The sequence below is a fragment of the Scyliorhinus torazame genome, chromosome 8 (genome assembly GCF_047496885.1).
Source record: "Scyliorhinus torazame isolate Kashiwa2021f chromosome 8, sScyTor2.1, whole genome shotgun sequence".
In the NCBI taxonomy this organism is placed as follows: Eukaryota; Metazoa; Chordata; class Chondrichthyes; order Carcharhiniformes; family Scyliorhinidae; genus Scyliorhinus; species Scyliorhinus torazame.
Window position 1 is genome coordinate 155,505,701 of NC_092714.1, and position 17,986 is coordinate 155,523,686.

Sequence of the window (17,986 nt, forward strand, 5' to 3'; positions counted from 1 at the left end):
TAATAGATTTGTTAGTGGGGGAGCATTTTGGAGATAGTGACCACAATTCTGTGACTTTCACTTTAGTAATGGAGTGGGATAGGTACGTGCAACAGGGCAAGGTTTACAATTGGGGGAAGGGTAAATACGATGTTGTCAGACAAGAATTGAAGTGCATAAGTTGGGAACATAGGCTGTCAGGGAAGGACACAAGTGAAATGTGGAACTTGTTCAAGGAACAGGTCCTACGTGTCCTTGATATGTATGTCCCTGTCAGGCAAGGAAGAGATGGTCGAGTGAGGGAACCATGGTTGACAAGAGAGGTTGAATGTCTTGTTAAGAGGAAAAAGGAGACTTATGAAAGGCTGAGGAAACAAGGTTCAGACAGGGCATTGGAGGGATACAAGATAGCCAGGAGGGAACTGAAGAAAGGGATTAGGAGAGCTAAGAGAGGGCATGAACAATCTTTGGCGGGTAGGATCAAGGAAAACCCCAAGGCCTTTTACACATATGTGAGAAATATGAGAATGACTAGAGCGAGGGTAGGTCCGATCAAGGACAGTAGCGGGAGATTGTGTATTGAGTCTGAAGAGATAGGAGAGGTCTTGAACGAGTACTTTTCTTCTGTATTTACAAATGAGAGGGGCGATATTGTTGGAGAGGACAGTGTGAAACAGATTGGTAAGCTCGAGGAAATACTTGTTAGGAAGGAAGATGTGTTGGGCATTTTGAAAAACTTGAGGATAGACAAGTCCCCCGGGCCTGACGGGATATATCCAAGGATTCTATGGGAAGCAAGAGATGAAATTGCAGAGCTGTTGGCAATGATCTTTTCGTCCTCACTGTCAACAGGGGTGGTACCAGGGGATTGGAGAGTGGCGAATGTCGTGCCCCTGTTCAAAAAAGGGACTAGGGATAACCCTGGGAATTACAGGCCAGTTAGTCTTACTTCGGTGGTAGGCAAAGTAATGGAAAGGGTACTGAGGGATAGGATTTCTGAGCATCTGGAAAGACACTGCTTGATTATGGATAGTCAGCACGGATTTGTGAGGGGTAGGTCTTGCCTTACAAGTCTTATTGAATTCTTTGAGGAGGTGACCAAGCATGTGGATGAAGGTAAAGCAGTGGATGTAGTGTACATGGATTTTAGTAAGGCATTTGATAAGGTTCCCCATGGTAGGCTTATGCAGAAAGTAAGGAGGCATGGGATAGTGGGAAATTTGGCCAGTTGGATAACGAACTGGCTAACCGATAGAAGTCAGAGAGTGGTGGTGGATGGTAAATATTCAGCCTGGATCCCAGTTACCAGTGGCGTACCGCAGGGATCAGTTCTGGGTCCTCTGCTGTTTGTGATTTTCATTAATGACTTGGATGAGGGAGTTGAAGGGTGGGTCAGTAAATTTGCAGACGATACGAAGATTGGTGGACTTGTGGATAGTGAGGAGGGCTGTTGTCGGGTGCAAAGAGACATAGATAGGATGCAGAGCTGGGCTAAGAAGTGGCAGATGGAGTTTAATCCTGAAAAGTGTGAGGTTGTCCATTTTGGAAGGACAAATATGAATGCGGAATACAGGGTTAACGGTAGAGTTCTTGGCAATGTGGAGGAGCAGAGAGATCTTTGGGTCTATGTTCATACATCTTTGAAAGTTGCCACTCAAGTGGATAGAGCTGTGAAGAAGGCCTATGGTGTGCTCGCGTTCATTAACAGAGGGATTGAATTTAAGAGCCGTGAGGTGATGATGCATCTGTACAAAACTTTGGTAAGGCCACATTTGGAGTACTGTGTACAGTTCTGGTCGCCTCATTTTAGGAAGGATGTGGAAGCTTTGGAAAAGGTGCAAAGAAGATTTACCAGGATGTTGCCTGGAATGGAGAGTAGGTCTTACGAGGAAAGGTTGAGGGTGCTAGGCCTTCTCTCATTAGAACGGAGAAGGATGAGGGGCGACTTGATAGAGGTTTATAAGATGATCAGGGGACTAGATAGAGTAGACAGTCAGAGACTTTTTCCCCGGGTGGAACAAGCCATTACAAGGGGACATAAATTTAAGGCGAAAGGTGGAAGTTATAGGAGGGATATCAGAGGTAGGTTCTTTACCCAGAGAGTAGTGGGGGCATGGAATGCACTGCCTGTGGAAGTAGTTGAGTCGGAAACATTAGGCACCTTCAAGCAGCTATTGGATAGGTACATGGATTACAGTAAAATGATATAGTGTAGATTTATTTGTTCTTAAGGGCAGCACGGTAGCATTGTGGATAGCACAATGCTTCACAGCTCCAGGGTCCCAGGTTCGATTCCGGCTTGGGTCACTGTCTGTGCGGAGTCTGCACGTCCTCCCCGTGTCTGCGTGGGTTTCCTCCGGGTGCTCCGGTTTCCTCCCACAGTCCAAAGATGTGCAGGTTAGGTGAATTGGCCAATGATAAATTGCCCTTAATGTCCAAAATTGCCCTTAGTGTTGGGTGGAGGTGTTGAGTTTGGGTAGGGTGCTCTTTCCAGGAGCCGGTGCAGACTCAAAGGGCCGAATGGCCTCCTTCTGCACTGTAAATTCAATGATAATCTATGATTAATCTAGGACAAAGGTTCGGCACAACATCGTGGGCCGAAGGGCCTGTTCTGTGCTGTATTTTCAATGTTCTATGTTCTATATCACCGATTGTGGAGCCTTGTTTACGAGCGAGTATTTGCTGCTTTTACAAAGCGCAATGGGATTTGCCATGTCCGGATACCCGGCTGGCAAGATTCCTGTTTTCGTGCAGGACCACTCCTCAGTGGTGACTGAGGTGGCCCCTACCCATGTTAATGGGTCTCCGGCTTAAGACACGATTGTGTTTCTGCTACCTGATATTGGCGTTGAGGTGCACCGTAACCATGAACCGTAGGGGTGTTGCCCGGCCGACGTCGACCTCTTCAACACTTCACACCTGACGATGCGGTCTGAGTTTATAACTTTGCTGATGGCGCTCGTTGGCTCTCTGGGGTTGTCGTCCATCAATCGGCTCTGTGTCTTATCAGGTTCATGTTCGTGGGCAGCTTTTGTGGTGACATCTGGACCATATCCTCTCCCGAAGGTCTGTCCTCCGTGTGGTACCCTGAAAGAGATCTGCCCTGGATACTCCGGTTCCGTTGCCAGTCAGCCTATCCGGCTCCCCGTTTTTGTACAACGCCGACATGCCAGATGTCCTGTCCTCAGACTCCGACATGGAGACGCCAACGACTGGGGTCGCCAATACTGACATTGTGATTCCGCTACATTTGGCCAATTATCTACTCAGGTGTCCCTGTCTGAAACGTCATTCGCTGGTGAGATACAAGCCGGCCGAGCCTGCTTTACCGCGCAACGGCAACCTGCCGGAGCCGAAACAGCTTCGTCATCCAGCGAGTGCTTCTCCGATTCTTCTTCACCGATTTTGGCAACTTTGTCATCTTCACCTCATCATCGTCCTTCGAGGGGGTCTTCGGACTTTGAAGGGGAGTGTTCAATAACCAGCATGGGACATAAGGTGTGAGAATGATTGTCTTTCATGTGCTCCTCGGGGAGAACGGGCACCCCTGCTAGGGGCGGTGTAGGTTACCCGTACTTAAATAAATGGTCGGTCAGTGTGGAACTGACTGACGCAGAGAGAGAGAGAGAGAGAGTACCCGGTGAGGTTTAACCGGGTCTCATGTCTATACTTGTTGTATAAATCAATGTCTTTTACTCGCTTGACTCCCCGTGATTTACTAAAGTATCGTTAATGTGAAGATTGTGTCTCCACAAGGACTGGGCAGTAGCCATACCTACCCATACTGTCATGGACAGAGGCATATGCGGCAGACAGTTTGGTGAGAATTAGGTCAAGTATGTTTTCCCCTCTTGTTGGTTCCCTCACCACGTGCCACAGTCCCAGTCGAGCAGCTATGTCCTTTAGCACCCAGCCAGCTTGGTCTCTGGTGGTGCTACTCTTGGTGATGGACATTGAGGTTGAGCTTGCGTTCATTGGCCGGGGCATTGAGTATAAGAATTGGCAAGTCATGTTGCAGCTGTATAGAACCTTAGTTAGGCCACACTTGGAGTATAGTGTTCAATTCTGGTCGCCACACTACCAGAAGGATGTGAAGGCTTTGGAGAGGGTGCAGAAGAGATTTAGCAGAATGTTGCCTGGTATGGAGGGCATTAGCTATGAGGAGAGGTTGAGTAAACTCGGTTTGTTCTCACTGGAACGACGGAGGTTGAGGGGCGACCAGATAGAGGTCTACAAAATTATGAGGGGCATAGACAGAGTGGATAGTCAGAGGCTTTTCCCCAGGGTAGAGGGGTCAATTACTAGGGGGCATAGGTTTAAGCTGTGAGGGGCAAGGTTTAGAGTAGATGTACGAGGCAAGTTTTTTACACAGAGGGTAGTGGGTGCCTGGAACTCGCTACCGGAGGAGGTGGTGGAAGCAGGGGCGATAGTGACATTTAAGTGGCATCTTGACAAATACATGAATAGGATGGGAATAGAGAGATACGGACCCAGGAAGTGTAGAAGATTGTAGTTTAGTCAGGCAGCATGGTCGGCACGGGCTTGGAGGGCCGAAGGGCCTGTTCCTGTGCTGTACTTTTCTTTGTTCTTTGTTCTTTGTTTGAAGTTCCCCATTCTGAACATTAGAACATAGAACATAGAACATAGAACAGTACAGGCCCTTCGGCCCACGATGTTGCACCGAAACAAAAGCCATCTAACCTACACTATGCCATTATCATCCATATGTTTATCCAATAAACTTTTAAATGCCCTCAATGTTGGCGAGTTCACTACTGTAGCAGGTAGGGCATTCCACGGCCTCACTACTCTTTGCGTAAAGAACCTACCTCTGACCTCTGTCCTATATCTATTACCCCTCAGTTTAAAGTTATGTCCCCTCGTGCCAGCCATATCCATCCGCGGGAGAAGGCTCTCACTGTCCACCCTATCCAACCCCCTGATCATTTTGTATGCCTCTATTAAGTCTCCTCTTAACCTTCTTCTCTCCAACGAAAACAACCTCAAGTCCATCAGCCTTTCCTCATAAGATTTTCCCTCCATACCAGGCAACATCCTGGTAAATCTCCTCTGCACCCGCTCCAAAGCCTCCACGTCCTTCCTATAATGCGGTGACCAGAACTGTACGCAATACTCCAAATGCGGCCGTACCAGAGTTCTGTACAGCTGCAACATGACCTCCCGACTCCGGAACTCAATCCCTCTACCAATAAAGGCCAACACTCCATAGGCCTTCTTCACAACCCTATCAACCTGGGTGGCAACTTTCAGGGATCTATGTACATGGACACCTGGATCCCTCTGCTCATCCACACTTTCAAGAACTTTACCATTAGCCAAATATTCCGCGTTCCTGTTATTCCTTCCAAAGTGAATCACCTCACACTTCTCTACATTAAACTCCATTTGCCACCTCTCAGCCCAGCTCTGCAGCTTATCTATATCCCTCTGTAACCTGCTACATCCTTCCACACTATCGACAACACCACCGACTTTAGTATCGTCTGCAAATTTACTCACCCACCCTTCTGCGCCTTCCTCTAGGTCATTGATAAAAATGACAAACAGCAACGGCCCCAGAACAGATCCTTGTGGTACTCCACTTGTGACTGTACTCCATTCTGAACATTTCCCATCAACCACCACCCTCTGTCTTCTTTCAGCTAGCCAATTTCTGATCCACATCTCTAAATCACCCTCAATCCCCAGCCTCCGTATTTTTTGCAATAGCCTACCGTGGGGAACCTTATCAAACGCTTTGCTGAAATCCATATACACCACATCAACTGCTCTACCCTCGTCTACCTGTTCAGTCACCTTCTCAAAGAACTCAATAAGGTTTGTGAGGCATGACCTACCCTTCACAAAGCCATGCTGACTATCCCTGATCATATTATTCCTATCTAGATGATTATAAATCTTGTCTCTTATAATCCCCTCCAAGACTTTACCCACTACAGACGTGAGGCTCACCGGTCTATAGTTGCCGGGGTTGTCTCTGCTCCCCTTTTTGAACAAAGGGACCACATTTGCTGTCCTCCAGTCCTCTGGCACTATTCCTGTAGCCAATGATGACATAAAAATCAAAGCCAGAGGTCCAGCAATCTCTTCCCTGGCCTCCCAGAGAATCCTAGGATAAATCCCATCAGGTCCCGGGGACTTATCTATTTTCAGCCTGTCCAGAATTGCCAACACCTCTTCCCTACGTACCTCAATGCCATCTATTCTATTAGCCTGGGGCTCAGCATTCTCCTCCACAACATTATCTTTTTCCTGAGTGAATACTGACGAAAAATATTCATTTAGTATCTCGCCTATCTCTTCAGACTCCACACACAATTTCCCATCCCTGTCCTTGACTGGTCCTACTCTTTCCCTAGTCATTCGCTTATTCCTGACATACCTATAGAAAGCTTTTGGGTTTTCCTTGATCCTTCCTGCCAAATACTTCTCATGTCCCCTCCTTGCTCGTCTTAGCTCTCTCTTTAGATCCTTCCTCGCTACCTTGTAACTATCCATCGCCCCAACCGAAACTTCACACTTCATCTTCACATAGGCCTCCTTCTTCCTCTTAACAAGAGATTCCACTTCCTTGGTAAACCACGGTTCCCTCGCTCGACGCCTTCCTCCCTGTCTGACCGGTACATACTTATCAAGAACACGCAGTAGCTGATCCTTGAACAAGCCCCACTTATCCAGTGTGCCCAACACTTGCAGCCTACTTCTCCACCTTATCCCCCCCAAGTCACGTCTAATGGCATCATAATTGCCCTTCCCCCAGCTATAACTCTTGCCCTGCGGTGTATACTTATCCCTTTCCATCATTAACGTAAATGTCACCGAATTGTGGTCACTGTCCCCAAAGTGCTCTCCTACCTCCAAATCCAACACCTGGCCTGGTTCATTACCCAAAACCAAATCCAACGTGGCCTCGCCTCTTGTTGGCCTGTCAACATATTGTTTCAGGAAACCCTCCTGCACACACTGTACAAAAAACGACCCATCTATTGTACTCGAACTATATCTTTTCCAGTCAATATTTGGAAAGTTAAAGTCTCCCATAATAACTACCCTGTTACTTTCGCTCATATCCAGAATCATCTTCGCCATCCTTTCCTCTACATCCCTAGAACTATTAGGGAGACCTATAAAAAACTCCCAACAGGGTGACCTCTCCTTTCCTGTTTCTAACTTCAGCCCATACTACCTCGGAAGAAGAGTCCCCATCTAGCATCCTCTCCGCCACCGTAATACTGCTCTTGACTAGCAGCGCCACACCTCCCCCTCTTTTGCCTCCTTCTCTGAGCTTACTAAAACACCTAAACCCCGGAACCTGCAACATCCATTCCTGTCCCTGCTCTATCCATGTCTCCGAAATGGCCACAACATCGAAGTCCCAGGTACCAACCCATGCTGCCAGTTCCCCTACCTTGTTTCGTATACTCCTGGCATTGAAGTAGACACACTTCAAACCACCTACCTGAACACTGGCCCCCTCCTGCGACGTCAAATCTGTGCTCCTGACCTCTATACTCTCATTCTCCCTTACCCTAAAACTACAATCCAGGTTCCCATGCCCCTGCTGCATTAGTTTAAACCCCCCCAAAGAGCACTAACAAATCTCCCCCCCAGGATATTTGTGCCCCTCAGGTTCAGATGTAGACCATCCTGTCTCTAGAGGTCCCACCTTCCCCAGAAAGAGCCCCAGTTATCCAGAAATCTGAATCCCTCCCGCCTGCACCATCCCTGTAGCCACGTGTTTAAATGCTCTCTCTCCCTATTCCTCATCTCACTATCACGTGGCACGGGCAACAACCCAGAGATAACAACTCTGTTTGTTCTAGTTCTGAGCTTCCATCCTAGCTCCCTGAAAGCCTGCCTGACATCCTTGTCCCCTTTCCTACCTATGTCGTTAGTGCCAATGTGGACCACGACTTGGGGCTGCTCCCCCTCCCCCTTAAGGACCCGGAAAACACGATCCGAGACATCACGTACCCTTGCACCTGGGAGGCAACATACCAAACGTGAGTCTCTCACGCTCCCACAAAATCTCCTATCTGTGCCCCTGACTATAGAGTCCCCAATTACTAATACTCTGCTCCTCTCCCCCCTTCCCTTCTGAGCAACAGGGACAGACTCCGTGCCAGAGGCCCGTACCCCATGGCTTACCCCTGGTAAGTCCCCCCCCCCACAAGTATCCAAAGCGGTATACTTGTTTCTCAGGGGAACAACCGCAGGGGATCCCTGCACTGACTGCTTTTTCCCAGTCCCTCTTACAGTTACCCACCTATCTCCAATCTTTGGTGTAACTAATTCCCTGAAGCTGCTATCTATGACCCCTTCTGCCTCCCGAATGATCCGAAGTTCTTCCAACTCCAGCTCCAGTTCCCTAAGTCGGTCTTGGAGGAGCTGGAGATGGCAGCACTTCCTGCAGGTAAAATCAGCAGGGACACTAACTGCATCCCTTACCTCAAACATCCTGCAGGAGGAACATTGCACTCCCTTCCCTGCCATTCCTCTTACTTTCTACCAAGATCTGACTAACAACTAAATTAAATTTTTATAAAAAATAACAATAATATAATAAAATATGGTACTTACCTCAGACCAATGGGTTTTATTATTAGGTTAGAGGAGGAGGGCGGGTGGGAAACACTACAAGTGTAATGTCTCGGGTTTCCTCTCCACCAGAATTTATTGGTGAGGGTCTTCCCAGACGTCCGCGGGTCGACTTCCTGTTCCCGCCTAAAAAACTAATTTAAAAAAAAGAAAAATTCTCAGCTCCTGCTGAAATTGACGAACCAGCCAGCTCCACTCCCGCCAAAATTGACTGGCCTGCCCCTGCAAAGACAAGTGCTTTTAAAGGTTGACTTACCTCCCAGCAACCACTTCCGCAATGCTCCCGCTGAAACTGACTCACCAGCTGATTCTCCCGCCGAAATCGACTGGCCTGCCCCTGCAAAGACAAGTGCTTTTAAAGGACACACTTACCCCCCAGCAACCACTTCCGCGATGCTCCCGCTGAAACTGACTCACCAGCTGATTCTCCCGCCGAAATCGACTGGCCTGCCCCTGCAAAGACAAGTGCTTTTAAAGGTTGACTTACCTCCCAGCAGCCACTTCCGCAATGCTCCCGCTGAAACTGACTCACCAGCTGTTCTCACGCCGAAATCGACTGGCCTGAAACTGAAACTGACTCACCAGCTGTTCTCACGCCGAAATCGACTGGCCTGCCCCTCCCAGCAGCCACTTCCACAATGCTCCCGCTGAAACTGACTCACCAGCTGTTCTCACGCCGAAATCTGCCCTTGCCACCCTCAGTGCTTCCTCCAAATGGTGTTCAACATGATGTGATGAATGTAGGAAATAGTTATATATTATATTTATATTTGTTGCAGTAATGTTATTAAAAACCCTGGTTTAAAATATATACAGGTAGTATGTCTGCTAAAGCTGTGATTTAGGAGTCGTAATGGAGAGATAATCATTGATTTTAACTATTTACTTGTTTACCGAAAGATGGCAAATGAAATATTGTTTATGTTTTTGAAGGTTCCCTAAGGTGTTTAGTCCTAGCTAGGCAGGTCATGGGACATCTTAATGGGATTCAGTTGATGTAATTAATGGGAGGAGCCAGGTCTATCTGTGTATTTTTGGATGTAGGATTTATATCTGACAAGGCAGAAGGATTTTCAGGTTGTTCCTGAAAGGGACTTTCTCCAAACGTCTGCACAGAGTACGGCATGTAACCCTGATTGCTGACTTTATTTGTGAGTGGAATTTGAACTGGGTTGCTTTGTTGGGTATATATATAGTGGCAGGTGTAGATTGTGAATTAAAGTTTTTCTTTTTATTTAAGAACTGTTTAATTGTAATGCTATTTCTTTGATGTTAATGTGGTTAATTCTGTGTTTATATTAAAGTTTGTTGTAACATAAAAAATGCCTATTGGTCAGAGTCATCACACCTGGGGTGAAGTGTACTTTCCTCACAGTTTTGCAAATTGCAAATTGGGGCCTGGTCCAGTTTCCTAACAATGGAGGAGTACAGATTCATCAGGTGAGGGTGGATGGCCCGTGGTAATCAACAGGAGGTTTTCTTGCCCATGTTTCACCTGATGCCTTGAGACTTCATGGGGTCCGGAGTCGATGTTCAGGACTCCCAGGGCATTGCCCTTCTGACTGTATGCCACTGTACTGCCACCTCTGGGTTGTTGATGGATGTATCTGGGACTTTACCATACTCACTGAATCAAATATTACAGCTAATATTAGCTGTGGGGCAGCTCGCCCAATTTGGCACTAGCCCCCAGATGTCAGTGAAGAGGAGTTGACTGGATTGGGTGTACCTTTGTTATTTCCTGATTTGATGGTCACAGTTGGGTAGAGTGGGCGTGATTCCATGTCCTCTTTCGGACGCGTTTAGTGGGGAGTTCCTCAGCTGCTGCAGCGCCAAGAAACACCCTGCTGTTCATTGGCATTTTGTTGTTTTTTTGGCCTTGGAGAGTTTCTCTTAGAGTGATTTCCTGCTGGAGAGCGAGGGCAGCACTGCCAGGATGCCTGGGTGGCACTGCCAGGATGCCAGGTTGGCAGTGCCAAAGTGTCAGGGTGCCAGAGGAAGTGCCAGGGTGCCACCCTGTCTGTCCCTGACTACCCAGGGATCTCTAATGGCTCAATGGCCTTGGTGGGAGCCCCCCCCCCCCCCCCCCCCGCCTCCCCTACCCAACCCCACAGGTGCCATTACGACTGGTCCATGTTTGTATGGACCAATACTAAATGGTGCCTTGGAGAGGTATCCCAGGCAGTCCCCAGGCACTGCCGTTAGGTCCCGTTGACCATCAAATACCAATCTTTACTAATCCCATTTACCAGCACTTGGCCCATAGCCTACTAGGCCTTTAGTGATTTTCGCGCTCATCCAGATACTTCTTAAATGTTGCAAGAGTACCTGCCTCCACCACCCTCAGGCGCGTTCCATATTTTCACCACCCTCTGGGTGAAAAAGAGTTTCCTCAGGTCCCCTCTAAACCACCTACCCCTTATCTTAAACCTATGCCCTCTGGTCTTAGACACCTCTGCCATGGGAAAAAGATTTGCACGATTTACCCTATCTATGGCGCTCACCATTTTGTACACCTCTATCAGCTCCCCCCTCAGCCTCCTTTGCTTCAGGGAAAACAAACCCAGCCTATTGTGTGATTGTATGTTCTGGTAAGACCCAAATTCACACTCTCTGAATGCTAAGTTCAGTGCTGTGGAGTACAGGAGCATGAGGCTAACTGCTGTACACCTATATTATATCTGGTTGCATTGTTGTACGCTTCATGTTGATAACTCTGACGTGGGTTTGGTGTGTTCAGCAACTTCACAGTTGCTATGTGTTACAGCTCTTGCATGAGACCAGGAAGTTCCTTTGTCAAATGCCTAACATCAACCACATTTCAACATCTTACGCCAAGGAGATCACAATTTGCGGTAGGACATTTTGATTTCCATTCTTCCATTTTAGCTCCTCATTGTATCAGTGCAAGGATTATTCAATTTATTTTTCTAACGAGGTGTTTTCCACTTGTCATTGTGTTGTGCGAAGGTGACATGATTGGTAAGTCTGTTGGCGGCAATTAAATTTTCCCTCATTTTCAGGAGCTGAAAGGGGACACAAAAAATACATAATGCTGGGGATCATTGCTCCCATTACAGCAGAGATGATTTATTAAGGTGTTTGTGGGTGGCACGGTGGCACAGTGGTTAGCATTGCTGTCTCACAGCGCCAGAGTGCCGGGTTCGATTCCGACATTGGGTGTCTATCTGTGTGGAGTTTGTACGTTCTCCCAAGTCTGTGTGGGTTTCCTTCGGGTGTTCCAGTTTCCTCCCACAGTCCGAAGATGTGCAAATTAGGTGAATTGGCCATGATCTATTGCCCCTTAGTGTCCAAAGATGTATAGTTTAAGGGGTTATTGGGATAGGGCAGGGTGTTCTGAGCCTGGCTTTCCCAGAAATGTGCAGCACCGTGTCCTCTGGAGAGCTCTGTCGCAATAGAGTCAGGGAAAGATTGGGCATGCTGCCTTCATATAGCACTAGCTGCAAGCTTAAAGATCCAGTTTGAATGTTAGTGTGGATAGGTGCAGGAGGTAAGTGGGTAAGTGGCTGGGTGATGTGGTGATATGCACATACACATTAATGTATATAGTCATCTATTAGTATACATAGTTATTTATACAACCTCCAACTAGCAGGTGGCAATAGAGATCCTCCATATGGCGCCACAGATCCGGCAGTTGGTAGTAATTTGTGCTAGAGGACAGTCACATTTGACAGTTCCAGAAACTTTCCACGTGTTCATTTATCAATAAACTATGCTCCTAGTCAAAGAACTAGATGTTTTGTGTGCATCATCACCACAGCCACAATACAGAACATAACAGGTGAGGTGACATATGGGTGAGGTGGCAGTTTAACATGAAAGATGCAACTTTTAATGAGTTTATAACCCTGAATGCCATTGTGTATGACCTACTTTTTAATCATTACAGAATTTAAAATAATTTTTCAGCTTTTTTCTGTAATATTGATCCTGTTTTCTGTAATATTGTTCCTGTTTTCTGTAATATTAATCCTGTTTTCTGTAATATTGTTCCTGTTTTCTGTAATATTGATCCTGTTTTCTGTAATATTGCCCCAGTTTTCTGTAATATTGCCCCTGTTTTCTGCAATATTGCCCCTGTTTTCTGCAATATTGCCTGTTTTCTGTAATATTGCCCGTTTTCTGTAACAACGCCACTGTTTTCTGTAATATTGCCCCTGTTTTCTGTAATATTGCCCGTTTTCTGTAATATTGCCCGTTTTCTGTAATATTGCCCGTTTTCTGTAATATTGCCCCTGTTTTCTGTAATATTGCCCGTTTTCTGTAATATTGCCCCTGTTTTCTGCAACCTTGCCCCTGTTTTCTGTAATATTGATCCTGTTTTCTGTAATATTGCCCCAGTTTTCTGTAATATTGCCCCTGTTTTCTGCAATATTGCCCCTGTTTTCTGCAATATTGCCCGTTTTCTGTAATATTGCCCGTTTTCTGCAATATTGCCCGTTTTCTGTAATATTGCCCCTGTTTTCTGTAATATTGATCCTGTTTTCTGTAATATTGCCCCAGTTTTCTGTAATATTGCCCCTGTTTTCTGTAATATTGCCCCTGTTTTCTGTAATATTGCCCGTTTTCTGTAATATTGCCCCTGTTTTCTGCAACCTTGCCCCTGTTTTCTGTAATATTGATCCTGTTTTCTGTAATATTGCCCCAGTTTTCTGTAATATTGCCCCTGTTTTCTGCAATATTGCCCCTGTTTTCTGCAATATTGCCCGTTTTCTGTAATATTGCCCGTTTTCTGTAATATTGCCCCTGTTTTCTGTAATATTGCCCCTGTTTTCTGCAATATTGCCCCTGTTTTCTGTAATATTGCCCGTTTTCTGTAACAACGCCACTGTTTTCTGTAATATTGCTCCTGTTTTCTGTAATATTGCTCCTGTTTTCTGTAATATTGCCCCTCTTTGCTACAATCTTGCCCCTGTTTTCTGCAATATTGCCCGTTTTCTGTAATATTGCCTCTGTTTTCTGTAATATTGCCCCTGTTTTCTGCAATATTGCCCCTGTTTTCTGCAATATTGCCCCTGTTTTCTGCAATATTGCCCCTGTTTTCTGCAATATTGCCCCTGTTTTCTGCAATCTTGCCCCTGTTTTCTGCAACCTTGCCCCTGTTTTCTGCAACCTTGCCCCTGTTTTCTGTAATATTGCCCCTGTTTTCTGTAATATTGCCCCTGTTTTCTGTAATATTGCCCCTGTTTTCTGTAATATTGCCCCTGTTTTCTGTAATATTGCCCCTGTTTTCTGTAATATTGCCCGTTTTCTGTAATATTGCCCATTTTCTGCAACCTTGCCCCTGTTTTCTGCAATATTGCCCCTGTTTTCTGCAATATTGCCCCTGTTTTCTGCAATATTACCCCTGTTTTCTGTAATCTTGCCCCTGTTTTCTGCAATCTTGGGCGAAATTCTCCATTATCGGCGGAAAGTCCGCCGATCGGCGCAAAAAACGGTGCAAATCCCACTTGCGTCACGTCATAAAAATGGGCCGATAGTCTGCGGCCCGAAATGGGCTAGCAGCGACGTAACGGGATCCGCGCTAGCGCAGTGGTTCACGCCGTGCAGCGTCATACGCGCTGCACGGCGTGACGGCTCATAAGGCCGCGCAGCTCCCCCCCACCCGACCGGAACAGCCGACCGCAACACCCGACTTGATGGCTGGCCGTCGCTCAGCCCCGAGGTTCGAGTCACGCGATGTGGAGGCGCTCCTGGACGCGGTGGAGCAGAGGAGGGACGCCCTGTATCCCGGGCACGGCCGCAGAGTTGCCCCACGCCACAGCCGGCGTCTGTGGAGGGAGGTGGCAGAGGCCGTCACCGCTGTGGCCCTAACACCACGGACAGGCACCCAGTGCCACAAGAAGGTGAACGACCTCGTCAGAGCAGGCAGGGTGAGCCTCCCCCAAATCCCCCCCTCGCCCATATCCCCCCCCTCGCCCATATCCCCCCCTCCCCCATATCCCCCCCTCCCCCATATCCCCCATACCCCCCCTCCCCCATATCCCCCCTCCCCCATATCCCCCCTCCCCCATATCCCCCCTCCCCCATATCCCCCCTCCCCCATATCCCCCCTCCCCATATCCCCCATATTCCCCCCTCCCCCATATCCACCATATCGCCCCTCCCCCATATCCCCCCTCCCCCATATCCCCCCTCCCCCATATCCCCCATATCCCCCCCTCCCCCATATCCCCCATATCCCCCTCCCCCATATCCCCCCTCCCCCATATCCCCCATATCCCCATATTCCCCCTCCCCCATATCCCCCCTCCCCATATCCCCCATATTCCCCCCTCCCCCATATCCCCCCTCCCCCATATCCCCCCCTCCCCCATATCCCCAAGTGAATCCAGCCCTAACCTTAACCTCTGCAATGCACGCGCAACCGATGGCGTGCATTCATATACCTGCCTAACACTGTTGCCTTTTACCCCTGCCACCACCCCCCCCCCCCCCCCCCCCAGGAGAAGCGCGCACACAACAATAGGGAGCATGTGAGGACTGGAGGAGGGCCCGCTGATGAGAGGCCACTGACCGTACACGAGGAAAGGGCCCTGGAACTGGCTGGCGGACCTGAGGACCGGGAGGTTGCTGATGCAGAGGTCGGGGCCCCACGAGCAAGTGAGCCACCAACAGCCCGTCCCCATATCCCCCCTCCCCTATATCCCCCTCCCCCGTATCACCTGATCACTGCCTGATGTCTAACCATGCATGCTTCATTGTGTATCGCAGGACCAAACGTCCAGGCACCCATCCCCGCAGATGCAGACCGCCCGCAGGATGCCCCTCGGAGACCACAGGAGACGGAGAGACCCGCACCCTCCAGCATGCGCCGCCCGCAGGATGCCCCTCGGAGACCACGGGAGACGGAGAGACCCGAACCCTCCAGCATGCGACGCCCGCAGGATGCCCCTCGGAGACCACGGGAGACGGAGAGACCTGGAGCAACAGGGAGACGACACCCCCGTCACGTGCGGGAGCGACCACCCAGCGATGAGGGGGGCAGCCACAGCCCCCGTCACATCCGAGCCAGGACACCACTATCCAGGACACCCCTACCCGGGACACCCCTACCCGGGACACCACTACCCGGGACACCACTACCCGGGACAGCACTACCCGGGACAGCACTACCCGGGACAGCACTACCCAGGACACCCCTACCCGGGAAGACGAAATACCGGACAGTGACTCAGAGTGGATGGGTGGAGACGAACCCCCACCCCAAAGTGCCATGGACTCAGAGTGGGACGAAGAGCACGACACAATGCCACTGCTGTCACCAACACCCTCCACCATCGCAGAAACACTCACCACGGTTGGGCACTTTAGTGATGAGGCGTCTGGTACACTCACTGGTGCGCACAACACAGCCGTCCCGGTACAGCAGGTGGAGGTAGGAGCAGCAGAGGGACCGGGCGGTCGGACGGCAGCCCAGGCCAAGCGAACATCTGCCGCCCAGATGGATCCCGGGTTCCTGCAGTTACCACACCCACACATAGATCCGATGCAACCACCGACACGGAGACGAGCGAATAGGGTGACGGGTGGCTTGCGGCGGCTGCGGTCGCAGGTGGAGGAGTCCACCCGCGTCCAGGAGCTGGGAGTGGTCCCGGTCATGCGTGCCACCCAGGCTGACACCGCACGGGTGGCGTCCGCGGTGGAGGCAATGGGTGCGACGGTGTCAGACATGGGGAACGGTTTGCGAGGCCTGGGGCCTTCCGTGCAGGCGGCGTCTGTGGCCCAGGAAATGGCTGCCCTCTCACAGGAGGCCATGAGCCAGTGCCAGCGCCAGATGGCAGAGGCGCTCAACGCCATAGCCCAGTCTCAGCAGGCCATGGCCCAGTCTCAGCAGGCCATGGCCCAGTCTCAGCAGGCCAGGCCCAGTCTCTGCAGGCCATGGCCCAGTCTCTGCAGGCCATGGCCCAGTCTCAGCAGGCCATCGCTGAGGGCATCGGCGCCAGTGGCCATGTGCGAGCTGGCGTCGCACTGTCGCAGACAGGGTTCGACAACCCCCTGGGCTCCATGGCTGCAAACCTGCAGACCCCTGTCGATACCAGCACGGGCCTCCAGGACTGGCAGCGCCAGATGTCGGGGGCGCGTCGGATGGCCAGTCCGTTCGCATCCCCCACCCATGTAGAGGCCTGGGGGCCATCGGGCACCCCGAGGGAGGAGGAGGTGGTGTGGTCCATCCCGGCTCCCTCTGTAGGGGAGGTCCCGGTACACCGCGACACCTCGGACTCCCCCCCTTCCGTCCCAGGTGCATCGGGTGGGCAACGGGCAGGACAGGCTGGCAGCTCGCCATCCCAGTCGCCCGGGCCGCAGCCTGGCCCATCTAGGCCAGGACGCCCCAGGAAACTGCCGCCAAAGGGATCCAGTGTCAGAGGGCAGGAATCACAGGAGTCCACCTCCAGTTCTGCTGTACCGTCTGGGGAACCACGTAGACGTAGTCAAAGGGCCCGTAAGGCCAAACAATTAGACACTGAGTAAGTTGGCACGGGTGCAGGGCACAGATGAGTTTTAGGGGCTAGGGCACGTGCATGAACTCCTTTGGTTATTAAAGTCAATGTTACACCTACCGAAGCTGCCTTTGTGCTCTGTCCAAAGTGTGCGGGGGTGTCATGTACGTTGAGCGCAAGTGTGTGTGTGAGGGGTGGTCTTACCTCAGCCCCAGGTGAGTCTGCCCCCTTCCCCCTGGGCCGCCATCAACATCCCCCGGGCAGAGGACGGGACCGTGCGCTGCAGTGTCACAGCCGCATGCAGGGATGGTCCGGGTGGATGGTGGTACTGTGGCCATGGGTCAGACATAGTCCAACGATGTAGAGACAGGAGCTCATCGGAGGCGGGTTGTCATCATTCTCCATGGCCTGCGATAGACACGCGTCCACCCGCAACTGGGTGAGCCCGGCCCGTTGTGCCGCCGGTGGATCGGCAATTGGGGGTGGGGGGGTGGTGTGCATGCGGGTGGGGTGTGTGGGGTTGGGGAGGGGGGTGAGGGTGCTGGGTGGGTGGATGGGTGGGGGGTGTGGGTGGTCGGCTGTTGTCATGGTGTGCGGTCTGTGGCCATACTACCCGATTCCCACGCCCATCTAGTCAGTGAAGCGGGCGTCTATCAGTCTGTCCCGTGCCCGCTGGGCCAGCCGGTAACGGTGGACAGCCACCCGCCTGTGTCTACCCCGTCTGCCCTGACCATTGCCCCCATCCCCCTCATCTGGGGAGGACTGGGCCTCTTCCTGCTGCTCCTCCACTCCGCCCTCCTCTGCCTGCGGCACATCGCCCCTCTGCTGGGCTATGTTGTGCAGGACGCAGCACACCACAATGATGCAGCCGACCCTATCTGACCGATACTGGAGGGCGCCCCCAGAGAGGTCCAGGCACCTGA

The 17,986-nt window shown here is 50.5% G+C and overlaps 1 protein-coding gene across 4 annotated transcripts in view; it reads left to right on the plus strand.

The window, feature by feature from the left end:
- Positions 1–17,986, plus strand: part of ppef1 (protein phosphatase, EF-hand calcium binding domain 1) — a 275,391-nt gene that overhangs the window by 180,575 nt on the left and 76,830 nt on the right. For all 4 annotated transcript variants that reach the window (XM_072514414.1, XM_072514417.1, XM_072514415.1 and 1 more), the window contains one exon: positions 11,339–11,453. In XM_072514414.1, coding sequence (XP_072370515.1) covers positions 11,339–11,453 — 115 coding nt within the window. The remainder of the gene's footprint in view (positions 1–11,338; positions 11,454–17,986) is intronic.